Genomic DNA, 26,234 nt, shown 5'->3' with positions numbered 1-26,234 from the left:
CCACCTGGGTTCAGGTCTGTGTGAGTCCACCTGGGTTCAGGTCTATCAGTATCAGTAAATGTCCGGAGCTAGAAGTTGTCCTACCAGACTCCATTTAAAAATCAGTATTTTTAAGGAGCTTTGTCCATCAGACAGTAACAGCTGTGCGTTGTCCCACAGGACAGGTTGTACAGCGTCTTCTCGTCTTTCGGCCCTCTCTACCTGCTGAAGGTGTTACCTAACGCTGCGCTCGGTCCGCCCGGGTTCTACGCCATCATCAAGTTCTACTCTGCTGCTCAGGCCTCAAAGGCACTCCAGCAGACTGACGGACGCTCGCTGTTCCAGAGCTCTCCACTCAAGGTCATCACCTCACAGCTTTGACAGCGTGGTCTTCTTCTTCTTCTGCTTCTTCTTCTGCTTCTTCTTCTGCTTCTTCTTCTTCTTCTTCCTCTTCCTCTTCTTCTTCTTCTTCTTCTTCTTCTTCTTCTGCTTCTTCTGCTTCTTCTTCTTCTTCTGCTTCTTCTTCTGCTTCTTCTTCTGCTTCTTCTTCTTCTGCTTCTTCTTCTGCTTCTTCTTCTGCTTCTTCTTCTTCTTCCTCTTCCTCTTCTTCTTCTTCTTCTTCTTCTTCTGCTTCTTCTTCTTCTTCTTCTTCCTCTTCTTCTTCTTCTTCTTCTTCTTCTTCTGCTTCTTCTGCTTCTTCTTCTTCTTCTTCTTCTTCTGCTTCTTCTTCTGCTTCTTCTTCTGCTTCTTCTTCTTCTGCTTCTTCTTCTGCTTCTTCTGCTTCTTCTTCTGCTTCTTCTTCTTCTTCCTCTTCCTCTTCTTCTTCTTCTTCTTCTGCTTCTTCTTCTTCCTCTTCCTCTTCTTCTTCTTCTTCTTCTTCTTCTTCTTCTGCTTCTTCTTCTTCTCCTTCTTCTCCTTCTTCTTCTTCTTCTGCTTCTTCTTCTTCTTCTTCTTCTGCTTCTTCTTCTTCTGCAGTCTTACACATGACTTTCAACACTCTTCTTCTGCTGATTCTGTAGTTCATCAGGACGTCATGGTGTTACTGTTCAGCTCAAACTAAAACTGTAATATGACCCACCTGAACAGGTAACAACAGGAATTAAACTCTTCATTTAGGGTTAAAAAAACTTTATTAATAGATCAGGTTTGATAAAGTAAAAACATTGAAAATAAATAAATAGAATGATATTTAAAATAAAACATGAAGCAGGGTCGATGATGAGTAAACAGGAAGTGATGATGCTTTGGCTCACAGCTGCAGTGAGTGTAGTCAACACGAGGCTCAGGACCCCCTAATCGGTCCCTGGAACATTGTCAGGGGTCTCAGGACATTTCAAGATAAAGTCAGATCGAATCAGATAAGATGGGACTTTATTGATCGCACATTAGGGAAATTTAGTCGTTACAGCCAGCAGATAACAAAGAGCAGCACAGAGGCAGAATAAAAACCAACTGTGTACAAGTACATGTTCATACAGAGTACTAGAATCCTACCGCCATGAAAAGTACTGTTGCTCGTAGTCTAATAAGAAAACTAAGTACTGACATGACGTGTTGTACTGCACCTGAGAAAATACTATTTCACCTGAGAAATACTGCGTCTGTGTATATGTACAACGTGTACAGTTTCTAAAAACACGGTTGCCAGTATGGATCATAAATACTGCACAGCTGAGAGAAATGATCCCGTGAGCAGATGCTAGCTTTGAGAACACAAGTGTGTTTCTGACGTAGATCAGTGGGTCACATGATGCTGAGACATCACAGCCAGCTCTAAAGGGAGCTCGACCAATCAGGTGTTTGATCCGTTAAAACAAGGAGAACGTGACGCGTGGCGGCCTCAGCTGTTCAGGGTTCAGACGTCTTCGGTCCAGAGACACTCAGCTTCCTGTCACGTGTCCGTCTCACATTTAAGAGCTCAAACAAAGAAATGACTTCTGTGTGTGTGTGTGTGTGTGCGTGCGTGCGTGCTCAGGTGAGGCTGAGCTCCAAACAGACTCCTCACTTCCTGTCTGACAGCAGAAGACCCCTGAGCCACACCCGCTGCCTGGAACTGGCCAATCACTGCCTGGGATTCAATGGCTGGACCTCTGACATCATCACAGTGAGAAACACAACTGTCATCGATTTCGGGTGAGTTAGTGTGAGAGCAGGTGACTTCCTGTCTGTGTCTGTCCTCAGCTGAGGGAGCTCACCAATGAAGAAGAGGAGGAGGAGGGTGGAGGCAGATGGAGGAGGCTGAGGTTCGGCTGTCTGCTGCAGCTCTCCTTCCCTCATCACAGACAGACGACCAGAGCAGCGGCAGTGGTGGAGGACAGCTTCACCTGCACAGGTGAGGACGACGCAGCAGGAAGCAGCCCATTCTGAATTCTTCTCTTCAATTTCAAAATAAAATGTCCGTCCACAGCTCTGAGGAACTGGCTGATTTCAGACCAGTGGTTCAGTGAGTGGCCAATCAAGATGAATCAGCTGTGTAAACAGGAAGTCGCTCTAGCATCACGAGCTAACAGAGCTTAGAAATCTGTGACTGCAGGTATTTGTTGTACTGCAGTCTGCGTACATCGAGTGTACATGTACACAGACCGCAGTACGTCCGAGCGTAAACCGCCAAGAGGAGGTTCGAACACTCCTCTTTCCCAGGTGGTCTGGGAAACCTCGTACATGTTCATGAGCTGCTGGCTCGTTGTTCTCTTAGCTCGCTGTTAGCTCATGAGAAACAAACATGGCAACACGTGATGACCGCGGCGTTGCTCTGTGACCGCCATGACATACGCAGAAACTCTCTTTCTCTCTCCTCCCTCCTCTCTCCTCTCTCTCCCTCTCTCTCTTCTCTCTCTCCCCCTCTCCTCTCTCTCCCTCTCTATTCTCTCTCTCCCTCTCCCTCCTCTCTCCTCTCTCTCTCTCCTCTCCTCTCCTCTCTCTCTTCTCTCTCTCCCTCTCTTCTCTCTCTCCCCTCTCCTTTCTCTTCTCTCTCTCCCTCTCTCTCTTCTCTCTCTCCCTCTCCCTCCTCTCTCTCCCTCTCTCTCTTCTCTCTCTCTCTCCCTCTCTCTCTTCTCTCTCTCCCTCTCCCTCTTCTCTCTCTCCCTCTCCCTCCTCTCTCTCCCTCTCTCTCTTCTCTCTCTCCCTCCTCTCCTCTCTCTCCCTCTCTTCTCTCTCTCCCTCTCTCTCCTCTCTCTCTCTCTTCTCTCTCTCTCTCCCCCCTCCTCTTTCTCTGTCCCTTCCGTCTCTCGCCTCTCTCCCCTCCTCTCTGCCCCCTCCCTCTCTCACCTCTATCCCTCCCTCCCCTCTCTCTTTTCTCTCTGTCCCTCTCTCTCTCCCCTCCCTCCCTCTCTCACCCCCCCACAGGTCCAGGTGCTCTGCTGCAGACACGCTGTAAACTGGTGAAGCTGGTCAGAGAGAAGGCTCTGGTTCAGGCCTTCACCACAGTACTACTCATAGTACTAGGTAAGAATACTCTAAGTACTCTCACTACTACTACTACTACTACTACTACTGCTGCCGCTGTTGCTGTTGTTATGCTGTGTGTTTGTCTTCTTGTGCTGTTGGACCGTCTGAGTGTCTCCTCTCATTAGTCGTCTCTGATGTCCACTCGTCTCTGCAGGTGATGGTAAAGTGATGGTGGAGGTGAAACAGACCTCAGATCAGCTCCTACCTGAGCAGACCGAAGGAGTCCTCCAGGTAAACCCTGTGTGTGTGTGTGTGTGCGTGCGTGCGTGCGTGCGTGCGTGTTCATGTCAGCTGTCATCTCTGTCTCTCAGGTGAATGAGGTTACCTGGAGTGAGTTTGCTCCTGATGAAGATGAAGATGATGAAGAGTGGGATCTGACTGTCTCGTAGACTCTCAGAGGACTGTGGGCCGGACTCCGGTGTCTCTGGTTGAACCGTGGTGCATTATGGGACTAATGTTTAATTTATTGAATAAATCACTTTTTCTCTTCATCGTCACTTTTCTGTGATTTTGAACTCAGCTGAATGAAGATAAGGCTGAGCTCTGATTGGTCGCATTTGCTGTATGTATTTATACACATGTACATGTAAGTATAAGTACACATACATCTATGATGTACATGTATGTATAAATACACAGCACATAGATTTACCTGAACATCAGATGCAGCTCTGAGTTACACACTGACCCTGAAAGCATCGTGGCAGATAAAGTACAAACCAGTGAACTGTCAAAAAGTACTTTAATATCACCACATACAGGAAACACTCTGACAGACACTTCACCAAGGTGATGACAGACCACGCCCACACACTGATGCTGCTTTCAAGTGCTGTCAGAAATATCACCATCAAATAACACAACAGCTGTGATCTTTTTTTAGAACGTGAACGCAACACCAGTGTTTCACTAACAACTCTTTGTGTCTTCATCAGGACACATGCAACAACTTCCTGTTGGATCTGTCCAAAAACCAGCGTTAAGTTCTTCAAATGTGAGCTCACTCAGAGGCCAGGAGGATGCTGGGAAATGTTGTTGCACAGCAAATCACACTGATATGAAAAAAGAACAAAAAGTAAACATCCTGATTACAGATCAATAATAAAGAAAGTGTTCCACATTCACACCAACCAGCCCTGCTGTCAGCTGAAGACCTCGTATCTCCGCATGTCAAAACAGACTGAACGTGAGCAGGTTAAGAGGTCATCACACACACACACGCACACACACACACACACACACACAGTGCAGCAGGTCTTGAATGGCAGTGTGTTCTGGGTCAGGATGTGTGGTCCAGTTGAGTCCGGTTCAGGTTTTATTGGTCCAATTGAGTCCAGTTCAGGTTTTGTTGGTCCAGTTCAGTAAGTCCTCTGGTCTAGTCTAGTCTGGTCTGGGTTGGGATATGTTGGTCTAGTCTAGTCTGGTCTGGTTTGGTCCGATTCAGGATTTGTCTCCATAGATACCATCAGTCTCAGATTGTCTCAGTCCAGGAGGTGACCCAGTGCCTGGGTGACTTCCTGTTGCTGGGCGAGGAGACGTCTTGGATCAGGAAACCGTCGGTGTCCGTATACTGCTGCTTCTGATCTTTACCCATAATCCTTCCCTGATGGAGCACCGCAGCCCACCGTGCCGTCCGACGCACAAAGAAACCACACTGCAGACACACAAAACACAGAAACCTCGTATGTGCAACAACAGCAGCAAGAAGTGAAGACAGCGGAGCAGCTGAAGGGAAACAGGAAGTTCATGTTTCTGATGAGTTGACCTTCACTCTGTGGACGTGTGTCTGTCTTTAGCCGCGTCAGCTATGTGGACGGCAACGTTCAGATGAACTGTAAAAACTTTATTGATCCTCTGACTTCTCATCTAGCGCCATCATCAGGTCAACATGTCCAATCCTTTGGTTCATGACCACATACCTGCAGAGCTGATGACCTTCCCATTAGTCTCACCTGGACTCTGTGTTTAATGCTAATGAGCTAATGTTAGCATGCTAACATGCTAAACACGGTAAAAATTGCATCTGCTAAGCATCAGCATGTTAGCATTGTTAGCCTCTAACATCCACACACTGATCAAACTGAGTGAAACATACAACTTCCTCTGACAGCCTGAGGGGGATTTTCACAATAAAAGTTGTTTTATAAAGATAAATGAATGCAGGAGATCAAAAAACAACATATCAATACTCAAATGAACGCTAATAAAGAGGCAGAGAAGGATTTTCAAACAGACAAATAAAGATAGAGTTTTTGATGAGCTGATCGATCAGGTGCAGGAAGAGTCAGAACAGCTGGAAAGAAGGAAGTGAAGACATTCAAGCCCCGCCCCAACAGTCAGTAAGCAGTCAGTTAAATGTAAACAGTCAGTAAACAATTAAATGTAAACAGTCAGTTAAATGTAAACAGTCAGTAAACAGTTAAATGTAAACAGTCAGTAAACAGTCAGTTAAATGTAAACAGTAAACAGTTAAATGTAAACAGTCAGTTAAATGTAAACAGTCAGTAAACAGTCAGTTAAATGTAAACAGTCAGTAAACAGTCAGTTAAATGTAAACAGTTAAATGTAAACAGTCAGTTAAATGTAAACAGTCAGTAAACAGTCAGTTAAATGTAAACAGTAAACAGTCAGTTAAATGTAAACAGTTAAATGTAAACAGTCAGTTAAATGTAAACAGTAAACAGTCAGTTAAATGTAAACAGTTAAATGTAAACAGTCAGTTAAATGTAAACAGTCAGTAAACAGTTAAATATAAACAGTCAGTTAAATGTAAACAGTAAACAGTTAAATGTAAACAGTCAGTAAACAGTTAAATGTAAACAGTCAGTTAAATGTAAACAGTTAAATGTAAACAGTCAGTTCAGTAAACAGTTAAATGTAAACAGTCAGTTAAATGTAAACAGTAAACAGTTAGATGTAAACAGTCAGTTAAATGTAAACAGTCAGTTAAATGTAAACAGTTAAATGTAAACAGTAAACAGTTAAATGTAAACAGTCAGTTAAATGTAAACAGTTAAATGTAAACAGTCAGTTAAATGTAAACAGTCAGTGAACAGTTAACAGTGAGTTACGTGTAAACAGTCAGTAAGCAGTCGTGGAGCAGCCGGTGCTTACAGCAGGGCTTTCTGGCAGCAGTCTGCCCAGCCTCAGAGTTCTTCGTCCAGCCTCTGGCTCTCAGACGGCTGGCTCTTCATGTGGGCTTTCTGGGTCTTTGCCTGGTACAGTTCTCTGGTGCTGGCTCTCCTGAAGAAACCACACTGAACAGCAGGGGGCAGCACAATGTCACTTTACCAAGTAGGCGATGAGGATATTACACATTAATGATTTTATGGCGACAAGAAGGCAAAACATCAGAATAATCTGTGGACTTTGGTCAAACGTGGACCCTGAAACTAGAACCAGTGATAAGACAGAAGTATTAAGTTCATGGCTGAGCTTTCTGTTCTTATCTGCTGGACTATCTCTATACGTCTTACAGCTCAGTTTACCTTCCAGAGCAGCAGGCAGATCAGAGCCAGCAGTAAGACGCCAGCCAGCACAGAGACCACGATGATCCACAGGGGGGCGATGGAGTTCACCTGCTGCCCCAGGTCAGGATAAATGTAGACCTCAATCTGAAGAGGAAGACCACTGTGATCCAGGAGGCAACAAAGGAAACTACAAAAACACTGATGGTGGTTTTTCACTGGTAAGAGAATATACATCATCATGATTTTTATTCAGATTGTGACTGTAATTCACTCCACCGCCTCTGTGCGGCGCTGCCTGCCACTGAGCAGTTTAGTACCTCTGTGCTGTGAGACTCCATGTTGACGGTCGGTTTGTTAGTCTGCAGCTTCAGCGTTGCCCGGCCTCGAACCAACACACTTCTTGCATCGCCGTAGTCCTAAAACACCCACAAGAAGATCTGATTTGAAGAATCAGTGAGTGAAACTCAGTCCTGACATGTTAACAGCTTACACAGTAAGTGTTGCTAACATGTTAGCAAACTGCTACATACTTCCACATCCTGCAGTCACAGAGCAACAGTCATTCATTTAGAGTCATGTTTGTGTCTCCTGATGGACGTCAGTCCAGTCTTCTCTCTCTTGATTTTTGGATTTTTAGCTCCAGCTCCTGAGGGAAATATCTGCTCTTTAAATGCTAAATGTCCTCCAGCTGGTCTCTGACTGAGTCTGTCGGCTGTTCTGGGTGTTGCTGGAAACATTGAGCCAAATAGGAAGTGTGAAGCAAAAAGCAAAGCTAGGAGCTAAAGGAAGCTAAAAGCTGCAGAGATGGCGTCTGTTCTGTAAAGTTAAGATGTGCTCAAAGTGTTCGTACCTCGATCAGGGTGGAGTTCCACAGTCTGGCTCTGACCGTCAGAGTTGCTGAGTTGTTCATGTTGACCAGCGGACATACGAACGTCACACAGTTGGCCCCGTTCGCACAGTCCTGCACACACAAACACACACGTTTGATACCCATGAGGACACTGAAATTGGATCTCATTTTTACCCCCGACCCTAAAATCAAGTCTGAACTCTCAAACAGTCCTTTGCAGAGGCAGGGACAACAAAATATCCTTATTTTACAAAAATGTTTGCACTTTACTAAAATGTCCTCGCTGTCTAACATTGTTGTCCCTTTACAAAAATGTCCTAACACTGCGAAAGGGTCCAACGTCCCACTCAAGGTCCTCCCAAAGACAAACCACAACAGCATGCACGCAAAGTCAAGTGTAACTCGTCCAGTGTAGCTTCCTGGGTTGTTTTATACTTCACAGCGCCCCTGGTGGGTGGTGGCAGTACTGCATTACCAACAGACACAAAGCTACAGAAGTGGCTGTGTTTGTACCAGAATGTAGGACTTCTTCTTTTGTCCCTGCAGGTGCAGGACAGGTAGAGTTTTTTCTCTCTGTTCCTCCCTCTTCTCCTTCACCTCCTCCTCCAGACTCCTCTTCTTCTTCTTCTTCTTCTTCTCCTCCACCTTGGACAGCTGAGCAAACAGGCACAGATATTCAAGCAGAGCAGAAGAGTTGGTGAGGTTGTTCAGGATCACATTTTATGAGCTCAGAGACAGATTAAAAAGTGACAGGGACAAACTGGGACGGTCGTTGGGACAGCGTTTCCAAATGTTTACACTGCTGTAATTCAAGGCTTGAATCATCAGTAGTTTAACATCTGTTCAGAATAATCCACCCGTCTTGGGTACAAATATTAAAAGCCAATAAAACAGCTGAAACATAACAAAGAGCCTGGCGACCATGTTCAGCAGTAACACCGTAAGTTTTTTGGTGATCTCAGTTTCCCCTGCAGGGACGGATCCAGTGTCTCATCTCAGTGTGTGAAGAGGACGACCTGCTCATAGATGTTAACCTGGTCACTAACTCTCAAGGTGTTTCTGCTGAAACAAACACGTTGACAGCCCACAGAAAATGGATTAAGTTTTTTGAAGGTTTGCAGTTCATTCATTTCTACACACCATGTGACAAAGCCGCCTGTGGAGTCTGTGCGGAAGACAGGTTTAGGAAATTCTATTCTATATTCTATTTATTCTGTGAAACAACATGAAAGAGACGAACTGAAGATTGCGATTAGACTGGCCTTTATTCTGAAATGCTCCATCTCTGGACTTTTATTTTGAAAGGGGTCAGTATGAGGCTGATGTTACCGTGAGGTTGAGGGGGTTGATGATGTTGCCGGGCGGAGCACAAAGTGGCTCTGATGGGCCGTTCATTTCGATCTCTGTAAGGTACAGCAGCCATTTGCCATTGGAGACCTCCCTCGGCCAATCAAACACGACCTGTAGGTTGCCTAGGCGACCTAGCGGCTTCCCTTTGATGAGCACCTGTCGCATAAGGTAGTCGGTCAACACCTGGTCTGCTTCCACTCTTTGAACAGTGATTTTAGACAAACCTGGAAGGTGAAGAGCAGCAGACTGCCGACATCCTCTGTCCTCTTCATGGCTGATTCACCAATCACATGACCGCTGAAGGAGGCGGGGCCTGGTGGATTGATTCTGTCAGAACACAATGAACCAATAAGAGAAGTGTGGTCATCAGATCAAAGGTCAGAGGTCAACATGAAACACTGTTACTTACAGAGTGAGAGATGCCTGCAGTGAATACTCCACCAACATGGAGACATTGACAGGAAACAGATCTGACTGCTCACTGAGCCTGAAGACACACAGAGACAACTCTGTCCAACTTGTCCAATAAAAGGCATTAAGACAAGTGTGTGTGTGTGTGTGTGTGTGTGTGTGTGTGTGTGTGTGTGTGTGTGTGTGTGTGTGTGTGTGCGCGCGCGTCCTACGTGGACAGCTGCAACACAGACTGAATCTCTCTGCTGTCCAAACTGATCTCAGATGGCTGAAATATGATCAACACCTGAACCTAGAAAACAGAAGAAGATGGAGGATCAGTTGGAGTCCCAGTAGCAGTATTGCAGTACAGACAGTAATACAGAAAGTCAGTGTACCATAGTATCAGCAATACCACAATATCAGCAGTACTAGACTGTCGGGAGTATCCTTTACCTTTTGGTTGCTTTTGAAAGGGTTCCCCAGCTCACAGAGAAGAACGGCGTCCACAACAGAACATTCCACCATCGCCTGGACGTCACCCTGAAACACAAACAAAGACAGGACTGACTGTAGAAGGAACTGGTCCAAGTCGCAGGTCCTCTACGATAAGTCCCAAGTCAGCCAATCGATTCCTGTGGGTAAATCCAAGGCAAACTTCAAGTCAAAGCCTTAGTCCTTCAGGACAAGTCCAAGTCAAGTCTGAGAACGTTTGGGTAGATTTATATCAAATCTGAGGTCAATAACTCAAGTTATTGAAGGCATCTTTAAGTCAAGTCTTAAGCCTTCCAGGGTATCGTCAGTGTCCCTGAAGGCTCAGCCCACGACTCTTCATGTTTATGTTCAGCGATTTCATTCACAGCTTGATCTTAAATATCCACTCCTATGCAGATGACACTGTTATCTCCCTGCACTCCCTGCCAAAAATCCTTTGGGTTCACTACCTTCGTTCGGACTCCAGAGTATATGAGCAGCGGTGGGATGCTAATGTTCACAACAGCGTTATGAGCGTCCTCTGCTGGTCGGCCCGGTGATGGTGTGTTGCTGACGTTAAGGTCCAGAAACAATCGGTTAATGCTGCTATTGTAGTACAACACCTGTCTGTCCTTCTGCCTGGAAACAAAAACACACAAATCACAACATGACAAAAAGTCAAGTCAAAGTCAACCTTATTGTCAGTTTCACTATGTACAGGACAGAGGGACGGACATGTCCAGTGATCAGGGCTCTGCAGTCTTTTCAGACTCTTTTGGTCAAATGACTCTTTGGCATCAACGAACTGTTCTGAAGAACAGTGTTAGAATGACTAAGCTGGGTGTTGTAGGCTGCTAGTGGACATGTAGGCAGTGTAGGTGGACTGACCAGGCAAAACAAAGTACCTGGACTCAGTGTGTCACATGACCCACAATAAAACAGACCCATACAGAGGAGTGTTGACAGGTAAGAACAGGGTTTGCTGCATACCTACATTCAGCTTTTGACCCTCATCTTTATTTATTCCTTGTTGAAACACTCATCTCATCCCGAATTAAATGTAATGATATGATTGATCTGAATAATCAATTGTTACCTGATCAGCTGTTTGCTGGACCCACAAAACAGAAGCATTTTCACACAAAGACAGAAACGCAGAAGCCTTTCAGCTTGTGCTTTCTTAAAGTGGACCCTCAGTCCGGTCTGAACGAGTTCACTCACATGGGGAAGGGTTTCTGGTTCTCATCTGTGAACTGGGCTGTCATCTGCAGGTTACTATGGCAGCGGTTATCAGAACCACAGGCCTTCTGGATGTGGATCTGAGAGATGAAGAAATTCAGCATCAGTGAAGGAAAGTCCAAACAGGACCTGGACTCTCCTGTTTTCTTTGCTCTGAAGAGTTTTCTGACCTTGGTTTGACTAAGATATGACCTGGGCTCTGATTGGTTCTGACCTGGGTTCTGATGGGTTGGGGTGTCTGGCTCAGCACAGGGAGACGTTTCAGGTCCTGGACAGAGTTTCTTTTCTTGGGAGGCTTCTCATACAGAGAGAAGTTCATGGAGAACACCAGAGGTTCCACTTTGTCTCGGATTGGACTCTGTAGAACACAAACACACAGAAAAAAGCTTCGACAAAACTCTTAATATGAGGAACTGTTCTACTTTTCCCTTTGTCTGCATTTGTTCATAGTTTGTCCTCTCACACTCCAGAGTGTCCCTGAACGCACCATCAGTGCGTCTCTGCAGGTTGATCTAAATGAAGTGAAACCTGTTGCTGCCTGGAAAGAAATCAGGCTGAAGGGATGATCTGGAGAATGATTAGCAGGAATGTGGAGCAAACAGGATTAATGGGCTAAAACAGGAGGGGGGGCTTGAAGATCAGGACCGATGTGATAGGTTTGAAACATGATGTCAGCTGAGCCATCAGACGTCTGTTAACCTGAACAAACAAGCCGAGAAAATGTGGGCAGAAACACAACAAGCTGATAAGAGCGACATGAAGACGTGACCGGACGAGTCCAGAACATCGTGAACTTTACGTCAACCCGCACAGCTCGACGCTTTGAGGCCAACTGGAAACTCAACACCAGCAACACTCTTTACACGAACAGTCCGAGAAATCCGTCTGTCCTCCAAACAAGTTATGTCCACTGTCAGCAGTTTGTTGTTGCGTCTAAACAGAAAGTTCATGTTTTTCCTGTGAACGCTGGTGGAGAAGCAGGATATGACGTCTGTCAGCAGCAGACTGATTAAAGCTCAGAAGAATCCGCTGGTCTTATCTCACACAGCAGATTTCCTTTAATCAAATGCTGAAATATCTGAAACATTTGCATCAAATGTCAGATCTCGGATAGTTTCTCCTCAGAAAGCGCCACACTCAGACCACACAGTTGGTTTGTGAGTGCGTCCGGCGCTGTGCTAGCATTAGCATTTCTTTGAGTGTTTGCATTTACTTTCAAAAGGTGTTCAAAAGGTTTTGGTTTAACTTGGAATGATTCTCAGACTTCATTTTAACTAAATGTCAGCACAGTTCAAACCTCTTCCTTCATATTTACTGCAGAAACAAGTTCCAGTCAGATCAGTCCATGTCCTGATCTCAGGCCTGCTCTCCAGAGGATGAACCTGTCCTCAGGTCAAACGTGGCTGTCATGAACGCTGCATCCTGCAGAGGGCGCTAACAGAACGTCACACTGTGATGTGTCTCACCAGCAGTCCGACTTTCAGAGTTTCACACTGTTTTTTCGGCATCGATAGGTAACCAGAGTACGCGCTCTGCCCGTTGTCACGGAAACGGAGGCGGGACTTGAGGCTGGTGATGTCAGCGGTCACAGTGAAGTGGACGGCTGAGAGACAGATGGACAGAGAAAGAGAGACAGTTAAAGAAGGACACAGCATCATCTGGTAGGACATAACTGTCCCGTCCTTACTGTACTACCTTCTACTGCAGTATCTGCTGTGTCTTCATCAGGCTGCTGCTCTACACACGTTTTTTATGTCGATCTGGTCTCGCTTGTCTGTACACAGATATATGCTGTGTGTGTGTGTGTGTGTGTGTGTGTGTGTGTGTGTGTGTGTGTGTGTATGCTTGGTGTCATAGCAACGGTGTGACCTCGTCTCTGATTGGTCAAATTAAAGACACAACCAGAAAACACCTACACACAGCTCCCAGAGGAATACTGTGTGTGTGTGTGTGTGTGTGTGTGTGAGTGTGTGTGTGTGTGTGTGTGTGTGTGTGTGTGTGTGTGTGTGTGTGTGTGTGATGTAATAATATCAGTTTCTATAATGTGATTTATCATTGAGGAAAACACACAGAAGAAAGAACACGAGGACACACAAGGACACAGTATGATGTCATCTGTGTGTGTGTGCGCGCGCGGGCGTGCGTGCGCATCTGTGTCTGTGTTAGTGGACATCCTGTCAATCAATCAGGTTGGCCAATTAGCTGAGAGCACACACACACACACACACACACACACACACACACACACACACACACACACACACACACAGGAAGCTGCTGATGATAATTCATTTCTGACCATAAACAGACTCGTTAGCTTCGTGTCCTCATAGTCCTCCATGTGTCAGGTTAGCGGCTGAAGCTAATCCAGGAGGCTGCAGTCTGTGCTCACTGTAGTCTGGAGGTATGAAGTACTAACTTTAAAGTACTTGTGCTTTACTTGACTCTTTTCATGCTACTTTCCATTTCTACTAGTATACTTTACTCCAAATGTTAACTCCTGTGTGAAACTGAACAGCAGCCTCTTGTCGCTCACTTCAGATACTTCAAACTAGAGGCAGTCAAGACGTTACCCCTTATTTCTATCAGTCTGACGTCAAGCATGAGGGGAAATGAAGTAACTGTAGTATCAGTATTCTAAACAATGCTGCAATGTGATTATACTCATGTACTTTTACTTCAGTATTTGCAGTGTGGTATCAGTACTTTTACTACAGTAAAGAATGGAATGCTTCCTCCATCAGTTTACTCACTGACGTTGTCCCTTTCGCTTTTCTCTCTGGTGCTGAAGATGAAGGAGAAACACGCCTCCACCTGAATACTAACACAACACACACACACACACACACACATTCTGAGTCAGCTGTTAGCTCTCAGCTGTTCAGTATCATATACTGTAAAGAACGTATGGAGCCTTAAGGTTAGTGATTATTTTTTAACTTCACTTAGTCATTAGCATGTTAGCAGGTCACAGGCTTGAAACTCACCAGAAGTCACAACTGTTTGGGTCGACGATGTCCGGAGAAACTCTGAGCGTTTTATTGAGGTGAATGACTGGACGAGTCCTGCGGGATCAATCAACCAATCAATCAATCAATCAATCAATCAATCAATCAATCAATCAATCACTTCGGTCCACATTATCATAAATAACATGACTGTTCAGCAGCTGTAAAACATGTTTATTACTACAAATTTAAACTGTAACGTAGCGAATTTCACCAAGCATGGCGTGTGTGTGTGCGTGTGTGTGTGCATGTACTATGCGGTGTGACAATATCAATCAATCAATCAATCAAACTTTATTTATAGAGCACTTTTCATACAAAGGAGCAGCCCAAAGTGTTTTACATAAAAGCAATACAACAAATAAAAGACACCATAGATACACATAGATACGCACGCACACACACGCGCGCACACACACGCGCGCACACACACACACACACACATTTAAAAACACTGAGCTTATTAAGAAAAACTGAAAACTGAGGAAACGCTATCCACTCGCCACTTTGAAGTGAGGAAACACCAGAGAGATAAATCATAGAGGTGGGCGTCATCTGCATAACGACGAAGTGCTGAAGTGATGGATAACAGGGTCCTGTGACGGCCCACAGGGGTCCCCTGGTACCCGAGGGTTTGTTACCATGCTGTCAATGCTTGTCCGAACAGGGAGTCACTGTTTACTTACAGTTTTCGTAAAGTTACAAGTAGTTTATATGTGAATTTTGAGCATTTTAAATAAAGATTTAAAACTTGAAATGTGTTTGACGGTAACACATATTTTCTCTCTGTTAGTGTGATTGGGGGGGTTCAAATACCTGAGCAGAGCAACGGTGTTGTCCAGGGAGCCGACCAGCAGGTCCGGATATTTGTTCCCATCAACATCCAGACCTCCAGACAGAGAGTACCCGAAAGTCCTGAACCCAGGAGAGATCCTGCTTCCCCGGATCACCTGCAGAGAGACACGGTGGAGGCGTTACAGGTGAGACCTACACTCTGACTGTAATCATACAGAAGCGTGTTTACAGTGCGACCTGGCTCGGTTCTGTAGAGACCCCCTCGCTGCTCCCGGTCCAGATCATCACACTTCCTGTGTCATGGAAAGGAGCTCCGACTGCAAAGTCTGACAGACAAAAGACATTCGATTCTTCATCGCTGTCTCTTCAAACATCGAAATGAGCTCATGGTCGTGTCCTCACCCTGGAAGCCATCCTGATCGAGGTCTCCGGCAGCAGTAACAGACATACCGAAGGCTGATCCGGCTGGTCCTCTCAGCACCACACTGGGCTGAGAATCAAACGAACCTCCAGCATTCATGTAGACATAAACAGCCCCGCCCGCCTCCTGCTGACGATGGAAGTAAAAAGGAGCGCCCACCAGCAGGTCGTTCCACCTGCAGGAGAAAACCAAAAGTCTGTCTTTAAGTGCACTGTAGAAGTTTTTATTTCGGTTTGAAATCTAATTTGACGTGTTTTTGACTGCACTTTGAGACTTTTGGGCATTTCACATATCTTAAGAAACTAAAATATTTCCACTTCACGTTTTACAGCGTGATTCTCTGTGGTCCTGAATTTGATTTCTTCATGTTGGGACACAAAAAGCAAACCAGGATGTGACCTCAGAGTGAATCATGTGACCTGTAGATCCTTACCCGTCGTTGTTGAGGTCGGCGGTCGCCACAGCGTTACCAAAGTACGAGCCCATCTGTTCACCGCGCAGAGTTTGACGAATCAGCAGCTGATCAGACTGTTTGCTCGCCAACAGCACAGAGCCACGAGCATCTTCTTTACTGTCCTTAGGAGCTCCTGTTCATCAATACACGAGTCAATAGATCAGTCAACCAATCAGTCTATCAGCCAATCCATCAGTACATCAGCCAGTCTATCAATACATCAGCCAATCGATTGATCAATCAGCCTTTTCCTCCAATACTTTACTGATGAAAGTGAAGGAGTTCATCACCTGTTACTATGGTTTCATCATCCTGAGAGAGAAGACGACGAGCCTGAGTGACCGAATATCCTGTGCGCGCACACACACACACACACACACACACACACACACACACACACACACACACACACACACAGTTAGTGTTCGCCACATGGAGACTTGGAGGTCCAGAGGTTTTCATACTGACACAGAGCTACAACTTCAGTCCTGTTTTCAGTATTCAAACAAACCGTCTCATTAACAGTCTGCTCAACTGTTAGCAGCATCTGTGAGCAGCGTCTGTTAGCAGCATCTGTGAGCAGCGTCTGTTAGCAGCGTCTGTGAGCAGCGTCTGTTAGCAGCATCTGTTAGCAGCATCTGTGAGCAGCGTCTGTTAGCAGCGTCTGTGAGCAGCGTCTGTTAGCAGCATCTGTTAGCAGTGCCTGTTAGCAGTGCCTGTTAGCAGCATCTGTTAGCAGCGTCTGTTAGCAGCATCTGTGAGCAGCGTCTGTTAGCAGCGTCTGTGAGCAGCGTCTGTTAGCAGCGTCTGTTAGCAGTGCCTGTTAGCAGTGCCTGTTAGCAGCGTCTGTTAGCAGTGCCTGTTAGCAGCATCTGTTAGCAGCGTCTGTTAGCAGCGTCTGTTAGCAGTGCCTGTTAGCAGTGCCTGTTAGCAGCGTCTGTTAGCAGTGCCTGTTAGCAGCATCTGTTAGCAGCGTCTGTTAGCAGCGTCTGTTAGCAGCATCTGTGAGCAGCATCTGTGAGCAGTGCCTGTGAGCAGCATCTGTTAGCAGCGTCTGTTAGCAGCGCCTGTTAGCAGTGCCTGTTAGCAGCATCTGTTAGCAGCGTCTGTTAGCAACATCTGTTAGCAGCATCTGTGAGCAGCGTCTGTTAGCAGCATCTGTGAGCAGCATCTGTTAGCAGCATCTGTGAGCAGTGCCTGTGAGCAGCATCTGTTAGCAGCGTCTGTTAGCAGTGCCTGTTAGCAGTGCCTGTTAGCAGCATCTGTTAGCAGCGTCTGTTAGCAGTGCCTGTTAGCAGCATCTGTTAGCAGCGTCTGTTAGCAACATCTGTTAGCAGCATCTGTGAGCAGCGTCTGTTAGCAGCATCTGTGAGCAGCATCTGTTAGCAGCGTCTGTTAGCAGCATCTGTGAGCAGCGTCTGTTAGCAGCATCTGTGAGCAGTGCCTGTGAGCAGCATCTGTTAGCAGCGTCTGTTAGCAGTGCCTGTTAGCAGTGCCTGTTAGCAGTGCCTGTTAGCAGCGTCTGTTAGCAGTGTCTGTTAGCAGCATCTGTGAGCAGTGCCTGTGAGCAGCATCTGTTAGCAGCGTCTGTTAGCAGCGCCTGTTAGCAGTGCCTGTTAGCAGCGTCTGTTAGCAGTGCCTGTGAGCAGCGTCTGTTAGCAGCGTCTGTTAGCAGCGTCTGTTAGCAACGTCTGTTAGCAGCGTCTGTTAGCAGCATCTGTGAGCAGCGTCTGTTAGCAGCGTCTGTTAGCAGCATCTGTGAGCAGCGTCTGTGAGCAGCGTCTGTTAGCAGCGTCTGTTAGCAGCATCTGTTAGCAGCGTCTATTAGCAGTGCCTGTGAGCAGCGTCTGTTAGCAGCGTCTGTTAGCAGCGTACTCATGGATGTACTGATGAATCACTGTGATACTGAAGGAAACTTCAGGTATCTGAATCCATCAGTCTTTCTGGATTTCTGGAGGTTCCACAGGAAGTGATGTCGCACTGAATCACATGTGTTTCGTGTCTGTTCAGGTCCGAGTTATGAATTTAGTGAGACTTAAAGGGACAGTTCACCTATATAAATGTTTCTGCGCTGCAGGTTGGGGAGGGAGCTCCTCTGGGTGTCAAAGAGCACGTCTGGATTCATCCAGGAGACGTGGACGTTACCTGTGACACGCACACACAGAAGATTCACATTCACGAAAGACAACGTGTCTGAGTTTGAGTCAGCAGCACAGAAATGCGATGACAGAATCTCACCTTGCCATTCGTGGCTTCCCGGTGTGCCGACAATAACTTCAGTCTGAGTGATGGCGGCAGAAATCCCCATGTTACACATGACCTCACTGCTGACATCACCCAGGTGACTAAACACACACAAACACAGGTTTACTGAAATGTCACGCGATATGTGACCTGTGTGTCACGTGACCTACCTGCAGGGCTGGTCGAGGTTCTGCCAGTGCATGTCTGTGTCATTGAACTGCAGGTCGTTTCCACGGAGATAACAGCGGCCAATCATGTGTCTGAGTTTGAATGCTCCGTAGAGTTTAACGAAGCGATGGCCGCACGCCTGCAGAGAGCGTTCATCAGTCAGTCACTTCGTTAAAGACACACTCAACGTCAATCAATCAGATTAGTTAGACAGGTCGATAATTAGAACGTTAATGAGCCAGAAGGTGCGTTAGTCACTGGATAAACTCGTTAACTTGTTAATTAATCAGATTGACCAACTAGTTTTTCAGCTCCTGAATCCATCAGACAGTCGGTCAGTTTACATCGTTATTCATCGGTTATTCATCAATTTCTGTCCTTAAATACAGAGAAAAACGAGGATGAGCTCGTTACGTCAGGTAATTAGTCAATCAGGTGCTGAGTTAAGTCTGTCAGCTGCTGACATGGAGTTATTGATTCAGATTGATTTATTGTTGATTTTTTTTGTTTTTGAGCTAGAGTCAGATTATCAGCTGGTTCTTTTGTTTGTTAGTTGTCTGTAGATCAGTAAATAGTGCTGATTAATTGATAAAGAGCTTATTAAGCACGTTAGCAGTTTGTTAATTTGACAGTCAAACTGTCATTCAGCTATTAACGATCTACATTGTTAATTAGATGGTCATTGAGTGAGCTGTCAGTCAATCCGTGAGTTAATTATTCAGTTGGTTCGTTAGTCAGATGATCAGATGACCAGTAAGATAGTTAGTCATCCAATCAGCTGGTTAATGGGAACATAACGAGGATGTGATGAAGACCACAGTGAGGACGTCAGGTGGTGTCCAGGTTTGATCTCCGCCTCCACCTGCAGGTGGAGCTGAGTGAGCGGGTGTGTTCAGGTATACCTACAGGTGACAACCTTTCAACATTAATGCTAACAAAACATCTATAAACAGTGGCAGCTTGACCAGCCAATGAGACACTGACTCACCAGGACCCTCCCCCCAGGTCGGCCCTGACTGGCTACTGAGACGCCCAACCACATGTCCTCAACCAGGTCCTCGGACAGGTTCAGGTCTGAAACAGACAGGACAGGTGAGGAACTCACTGCGGGCTTGTTTGTCCAGTGCGACATTAGAAACGAGCTCCCCTGATTGGCCGCTGCTGTGGTGAGCACTGATACAGCCCACTCAGCTTCACCCTGAGTGTGTGCTGTGTTTGGACAAAAGCCCGCAGAGGACACAGAGACAGACGGCAGCTGTCACTGCTCACTGAGGGATGGACTACCCATAATGCACCAGGAGAGAGATGAAGTCCCAGGTCTGAGTGCCGAGGACACATTTACACCGTTAGCCTGAAAGCTGAGGAGCAGCGAGCCCTGAGTCCTGACTGTCAGGCTTCAGACAAACAACCCGGTCAGGGCGACGTCCCGCCGTCAGAGAGCACCGCGCTGACGCAGAGCGAATGAGATGCGGCAAGCATCGACCATTCAGCGTGTGACCAGCTCACTGTGTACTGTACTGTGTACTGTGTACAGGTTCAGTGTACTGATACTGCTAAAAAACACAGAGGAGTTACAGGCAGAGCAGGAAGAAAAAGTAATCCGGCGTCCAAAACGTCACTGAAGTAAAAGTATGTAAGTACTATCAGCTGAAAGTACTTGAGTTAAAAGTACTTGTGTGTGAGTAAAGTGTTCCTGTCAGTGTGTGTCTCTGTGGATTCATGTTCCTGCTGCAAGTTTGCAGCACGGCGTCCTGTGAGAACCACGTATCTCTCAGAAAAACAGGCTGTTTTCAGCTTTCAGCTGATCAAAGAGGTTTTAAAGAGTTTACTGAGCTGAAGAAGACATGAAGGAACTCTTCATCCTTCAGTTCAGCTCAAACATTCAACATCAACACAGCTGGAGATACGAGCTTTTCACTGGACAGGAAGGAATCTGAAGAGGAACTAAAGCTGTCAGACTGATGTAATGGAGTAAAAGTACAACGTATACCTCTGAGAAATGCAGTAGAAGTATTCAGTTCCATAAAATGGAAATAGTAACAGTAATTAAGTACAAGTACCTCAAATGTGTACTTAAGTGTAGTACTTGAGTAACTGTGTTGTATATGAAAGTAAACAGAGTGTGGCTGCAGGTGAGTCGGCTCAGGTGTGTCCTCTAAGACACATAAAAGAAAACAAAGGTGAGTCTCACCTGGATCGATGAGCATCATCCTGCTGCAGTCTGACTGGTCAGCTGTGATCGGGCAGCTGTACACTCCTCCCGTTCGATTGGCTGGAACATTAGGCTCCGCCTTCTCCCTGGGTGCTCCAACCAATAGCCTGACAGGATGAGAAAGGTGAGACAGGTGAGGGTCTGTTTCTTGAAGAGCAAGGCGACATAATCTGGAAATCCTCCAAGGTTCCCTGGAATGGCTGGAAGGACTTCAAGAGCCCTGTCAAGCATCCTCAAATGCAAGAATCCATGGAAACGCAAGGAGTCTTTGAAAGCATCGTGGAACTCCTTCAAGGACCCCAGAAAGGTCTTGAAGTAGTCCTGGAGCCGTGCAGAAACTCCTTCAGGGACACCTTGAAAAGTCTTGAATGACCCTGGAGCTGTTTAAAAGATTCTGGAACTCGCTCAAGATGCCAGATGCCTGGAATGTCCTTGAAGACCTCAGTAACTTAAAAGGTTTTGAATTCTGATGTTCCAGGAAGAAGTCTGAGTCTGAGAGTCTGAGTCTGAAGGACATCCAGGACACACACACACACACACGCACACACACACACACACACACGCACGCACGCACGCACACACACACACACACACACACACACACACACACACACACACACGCACACACACACACACACACGCACACACACGGTTTGTCCATCCACTTAGTGTGTGTGTGTGTGTGTGTGTGTGTGTGTGTGTGTGTGTGTGTGTGTGTGTGTGTGTGCGTAACGCTTCCTCAATATGTTTCATTTCCCATTCTGTGGTCAGGTCACACACACACTTGGATTAGTCTAGCAGCTGAGCACACAGCATTTCATCCCAGTGACCTCTGACCTCAGATCTGATCTCGGCTCATGTGTTACTGTGGTGATCGTTCACAGGTGTCAGGTGAGCTGTAGCTTCCTGTGTGATGTGAACACGCATCATGTGACCTGCCAGCAGGCAGACGTTCAGACTGAGGGTGGAGCTCTGGAGCGTTCTAGAGGATTCCTGGAAGCGACATTTGGAACTTCCTCAAGGACCCCAAAAACGTCCTTTGTCTTAATTATTGATCAGGTCTAGATGTTCAACCAATCACAGGAGTGGCATCTGATGAGATGAGCCAATCAGAGGACACATTGACCTCCTGACCCCCTGAACTCCCTGAGGAAACGAGATTACTGTATGTGTGTGTGTGTGTGTGTGTGTGTGTGTGTGTGTGTGTGTGTGTGTGTGTGTGTGTGTGGTCCATTTACAGCCAATCCAATTAGAGAACATAAAGAGATGGTTGTCATGGTGACCATAGAGGCAGACAGCTGGATGACCTCTGAGTGACCTCTACAGGTGCATGCGAGTGTTGTAAAAATAACAGGAAGTCAGTTATTGGTGCTGAAACTTCCTCACTCATCTAGTCGAGGACCCCTCGAGCTCTCTTAAGACTCGTAGGCCCTGAGCACATCTAGAAGCTCTTTGCGAGCTTGTCATCGCAGTGCTTCATCGTTCAGTGCCGGCACTTCCTCAGTGACCCCTTGAACCTCGTCAGAGTTCAGACGCATTATTAACACTGCAGGGCATTCACCTGACTCTGTGTGTGCGTGTGTGTTTGTGTGCGTGTCTGTGCATGCATGCGTGTGTGTGTTTGTGTGTGTGTAATAATGTGTTGCATGAGAAGTTCTGTAAATGAAAAGTACTTTAACCTTGTTACACATGAGGAATTCACACACACACACACACACACACACACACACACACACACACACACCAGCGTTTTTATCTGAGACTCAACAACATCCTCTTTCACACGACAAACAAACGTCTGCGCCGCTCCGGACTAAATGAGACACTGCAGTGTCATCATCCACCGGCCAATCAGAGAGCACCATGGTCTGTCACTGTGGTTGAACTGCAGCGCTGCAGGAAGTCGTGGCTTCACACATCCATCAACCAACGAGGGTTAACTGATGAGACAAAGTACAACTCACACACACAGGAAGCTAACCGAGGATGGCTGGACTGTACCACAGCTAACAGACAGACAGCTAACAGACAGACAGGTAACAGACAGACAGCTAACAGACAGACAGCTAACAGACACACAGGTAACAGACAGCTAACAGTCAGACAGCTAACAGCTAACAGACAGACAGCTAACAGCTAACAGACAGACAGGTAACAGACAGCTAACAGACAGACAGACAGGTAACAGACACACAGGTAACAGACAGCTAACAGCTAACAGACAGACAGCTGAAAGACAGACAGGTAACAGCTAACAGCTAACAGACAGCTAACAGCTAACAGACAGACAGCTGAAAGACAGACAGGTAACAGACAGACAGGTAACAGACAGCTAACAGACAGACAGCTAACAGACAGACAGGTAACAGACAGCTAACAGACAGACAGACAGGTAACAGACAGACAGCTAACAGACAGCTAACAGTCAGACAGCTAACAGACAGACAGCTAACAGCTAACAGACAGACAGCTAACAGACACACAGGTAACAGACACACAGGTAACAGACAGCTAACAGTCAGACAGCTAACAGCTAACAGACACACAGGTAACAGACACACAGCTAACAGTCAGACAGCCAATAGACAGCTAACAGACAGACAGCTAACAGACAGCTAACAGACAGACAGCTGAAAGACAGACAGGTAACAGACAGCTAACAGACAGACAGCTAACAGACAGCTAACAGACAGACAGGTAACAGACAGCTAACAGACAGACAGGTAACAGACAGACAGACAGACAGACAGACAGACAGACAGACAGACAGACAGACAGACAGACAGACAGACAGACAGGTAACAGACAGGCAGCTAACAGACAGACAGCTAACAGACAGACAGACAGACAGACAGACAGACAGACAGACAGACAGACTGACAGGTAACAGACAGACAGCTTACAGACAGGTAACAGACAGCTAACAGACAGCTAACAGACAGACAGCTAACAGACACACAGGTAACAGACACACAGGTAACAGACACACAGGTAACAGACAGCTAACAGTCAGACAGCTAACAGCTAACAGACAGACAGGTAACAGACAGCTAACAGTCAGACAGCTAACAGACAGCTAACAGACAGCTAACAGACAGACAGCTGAAAGACAGACAGGTAACAGACAGACAGGTAACAGACAGCTAACAGACAGACAGGTAACAGACAGACAGCTGAAAGACAGGTAACAGACAGACAGACAGACAGCTAACAGACAGACAGCTTACAGACAGCTAACAGACAGACAGGTAACAGACAGACAGACAGACAGACAGGTAACAGACAGGCAGCTAACAGACAGACAGACAGGTAACAGACAGACAGCTAACAGACAGCTAACAGACTGACAGGTAACAGACAGACAGCTTACAGACAGGTAACAGACAGGTAACAGACAGACAGCTAACAGACAGGTAACAGACAGACAGCTAACAGACAGCTAACAGACAGACAGGTAACAGACAGACAGCTAACAGACAGCTAACAGACTGACAGGTAACAGACAGACAGCTAACAGACAGACAGGTAACAGACAGCTAACAGACAGACAGGTAACAGACTGACAGCTAACAGACTGACAGGTAACAGACAGACAGCTAACAGACTGACAGGTAACAGACAGACAGCTAACAGACAGACAGGTAACAGACTGACAGCTAACAGACAGACAGGTAACAGACAGACAGGTGCAGTAACAGACAGACAGGTAACAGACAGACAGATAGACAGACGGTGTGTACTCACAGGTAACTGTCTGTCTTCAGGTCTTGGTGCAGAGCGACAGACAGTCCGAACAGACTTCCCTCTCCACCTGTCTTCAGCAGCGGGAACGATGTGTCGAGGTTCAACGCTGCGTACACACCGACCCACGCACTCAGTAACACACACACACCTGTCGCCATGGAGACGCACACCTGAGAGGAGGACAGCAGCAGCACAGTCAGCGTCTGTGGACGAACGTCTGCACGTAGCAGTCTGTCTCTGCATGCAGAGCGTTCTTCTTCTGTGGTTTCACTGGCTGCTTTCAGCCGTGTGGACAAAGAGCAACACGAGGAGCAGCGATCGGCGGGATCGGTTCAGGTGATCCGCTCAAGGCGGCGCGCAGGTACCGTCCGTACGCTCAGACCTGCAGAGGAGACTGGAGCAGTTTGACTTTCAGCTGTCGGCTTCTTGTCCTTCATAGACTTTGGTAAATTCGTGCTCGTCAAAGCGTCTCTGCTGGACTTTGAATCCGCTCCAGTTCGCTCTGCTTTGTGTTTGCTGTTGGACGTTTTTCATGATCTCAGTGACTTTTTCCTTTTCGCTGAATCTGTGGCGTTCATGTGGAGCAGGGATACGGCAGCTGGGGCCTCCTGGCCTCCTGTCCGGCTGACGGCTCAGTAAATCCACCTTTCCTTCACAATGCTGACCACAGATCTGGGAACAACAGTTTGATTCTCAGGGAGCTTCAGAACCTTAAAGTCTGAACCAAAGTTCATGTTTTGTGATGCTGGACACGTTCGATCCCATTCGTTTTGGTTTCACATCGACATTATGTGAGCACATGAAAGAAGTGCGCCCGTCATGGCGAATGGTGGATCAGAGGCTGGTTCTGCTCCAGGTTTCTTCCTGTCCTCGCCGCTGTCCCACACGGAGGAGCTGCTGGGTCTCTGGTCCTGACCTGCTCAAAATGGACAGTGTCCTGAGACACTTCTGTTGGGATTTGTTGCCACATAAATAAAAATAATTGAATTGAATACGTACTTCCTGTCCTCATTGTCTCTATGCTCAACACTGATTGGTCTGTTGATGGCGTGCGTCTGATGTCGCTCTCCTGCCACCGTTTGAATTCATGGTTAAAATGAACCAATAGACTTTCTGTTTGTTGCCACTGTAATAACATCACAATGGCATTACTACAGCACACCAACTTCAGACACAAACACTCCAGACTATTTGTCCAATGAACATCCTCGTACTCTACAAAGTCCAGTTCTGAGACCACCTGTTTTCAGTGGACCAAAGTCCGACCCTTTGGTCCAGAACGTGGTTGTCTTTGGTCCAGGAGAGGTCGTCTTTGGTCCAGGAGAGGTTTCTCATGTCATTAAGTCTGAAGTTCACACCAAACGTGAGGACAGTCCCTGAACTCAATGGACACCTTCGTCTTCATCAGCGTGAGCTTCCTAGAGTATTTCCACGTTATGCACGTTACATTTCTTTGACAGTTACTGTTTATCTGAAGGTTCAAACTCAGAGAAAATACGAGAGCCGAATATAAACAAGTTTAAAGGAGCTTCACTGCTCAAAGTCATCACGCTTCAGGACATAATGCTATCAAACGTGTAGTAGTACTCTGACAGTACGAGGAGTTTTTGGCTAAGAAACAGAAACAACCTGCAGCACAAAGAAAAGACAAGAAGAAGAAACTCAAACCTTTTTCTCTGCTGTCACTCAGAAGCAGCTTCTCGTTGTTAACAAAGGTTTCTTTGCCCTGAGAGGTCGTCAGTTTGATTCCCGCTGAGCTCCGTCCGACTTCTCGTCCGTCTGCTGACAGACTGCTCTGCTCTGCTGCCTCGCTCTCTCTCCCTGCTTCACCCAAAGGTCTCTCTACCCTCTCTCTCTCTCATTCTCATTCTTCAGCTGTGCTCGCTCGCCCTGAAATGAAATCATGTCTCTGTGTTAACCCGCCCACACACACACACACACACACACACACACACACACACACACACACACACACAGGTCATAAATGGA

General features: G+C 46.5%; 2 protein-coding genes across 3 annotated transcripts in view; one reads left to right on the top strand and one right to left on the bottom strand.

Moving 5' to 3' along the window:
• The window catches only part of rdm1 (RAD52 motif containing 1), a 5,078-nt gene extending 1,162 nt beyond the window's left edge, over nucleotides 1-3,916 (top strand). Inside the window, exons 3-8 of the mRNA XM_070981755.1 lie at nucleotides 160-339; nucleotides 1,955-2,083; nucleotides 2,161-2,311; nucleotides 3,325-3,423; nucleotides 3,581-3,657; nucleotides 3,738-3,916. Of these exons, the coding sequence (XP_070837856.1) occupies nucleotides 160-339; nucleotides 1,955-2,083; nucleotides 2,161-2,311; nucleotides 3,325-3,423; nucleotides 3,581-3,657; nucleotides 3,738-3,815 (714 nt within the window). The 3' untranslated portion in view covers nucleotides 3,816-3,916. The remainder of the gene's footprint in view (nucleotides 1-159; nucleotides 340-1,954; nucleotides 2,084-2,160; nucleotides 2,312-3,324; nucleotides 3,424-3,580; nucleotides 3,658-3,737) is intronic.
• A 235-nt stretch (nucleotides 3,917-4,151) lies between these two features.
• Nucleotides 4,152-25,965, bottom strand: LOC139344133 (integrin alpha-3-like). 2 transcript variants are annotated; one of them, XM_070982081.1, is made up of 29 exons: nucleotides 25,914-25,965; nucleotides 24,246-24,415; nucleotides 20,481-20,608; nucleotides 19,278-19,363; nucleotides 18,292-18,428; nucleotides 18,116-18,222; nucleotides 17,930-18,022; nucleotides 16,168-16,227; nucleotides 15,857-16,010; nucleotides 15,405-15,598; nucleotides 15,240-15,328; nucleotides 15,024-15,157; nucleotides 14,187-14,264; nucleotides 13,953-14,020; nucleotides 12,666-12,802; nucleotides 11,414-11,557; nucleotides 11,182-11,279; nucleotides 10,431-10,599; nucleotides 9,943-10,029; nucleotides 9,720-9,799; nucleotides 9,506-9,583; nucleotides 9,321-9,423; nucleotides 9,076-9,252; nucleotides 8,260-8,400; nucleotides 7,747-7,857; nucleotides 7,214-7,312; nucleotides 6,915-7,040; nucleotides 6,541-6,683; nucleotides 4,152-5,080 (listed from the first exon to the last, which is right to left on the bottom strand). In XM_070982081.1, the coding sequence occupies exons 2-28, from the start codon at nucleotides 24,401-24,403 to the stop codon at nucleotides 6,573-6,575; spliced, it is 3,147 nt and encodes a 1,048-aa protein (XP_070838182.1). In that variant the 5' UTR covers nucleotides 24,404-24,415; nucleotides 25,914-25,965; the 3' UTR covers nucleotides 4,152-5,080; nucleotides 6,541-6,572. The 2 variants fall into 2 exon arrangements, with proteins under 2 accessions (XP_070838182.1, XP_070838183.1); XM_070982082.1 differs by having other exon boundaries at nucleotides 8,260-8,391.
• Nucleotides 25,966-26,234: the final 269 nt, after the last annotated feature.

Source organism: Chaetodon trifascialis, chromosome 15, assembly GCF_039877785.1.
Source record: "Chaetodon trifascialis isolate fChaTrf1 chromosome 15, fChaTrf1.hap1, whole genome shotgun sequence".
NCBI classification, from domain to species: Eukaryota; Metazoa; Chordata; class Actinopteri; order Chaetodontiformes; family Chaetodontidae; genus Chaetodon; species Chaetodon trifascialis.
This window is presented reverse-complemented; position numbering and strand designations above follow the sequence as displayed.

Excerpts from the sequence above, each read along its gene's own strand:
- LOC139344133 (XM_070982081.1), bottom strand. The coding sequence starts at position 24,403 with ATGGCGACAGGTGTGTGTGTGTTACTGAGTGCGTGGGTCGGTGTGTAC. Across the intron at positions 20,609-24,245 it reads CTGAAGACAGACAGTTACCT|GCTATTGGTTGGAGCACCCA; the intron begins GTGAGTACACAC and ends TCATCCTGTCAG. Across the intron at positions 15,599-15,856 it reads GCCGACCTCAACAACGACGG|GTGGAACGACCTGCTGGTGG; the intron begins GTAAGGATCTAC and ends TTTCTCCTGCAG.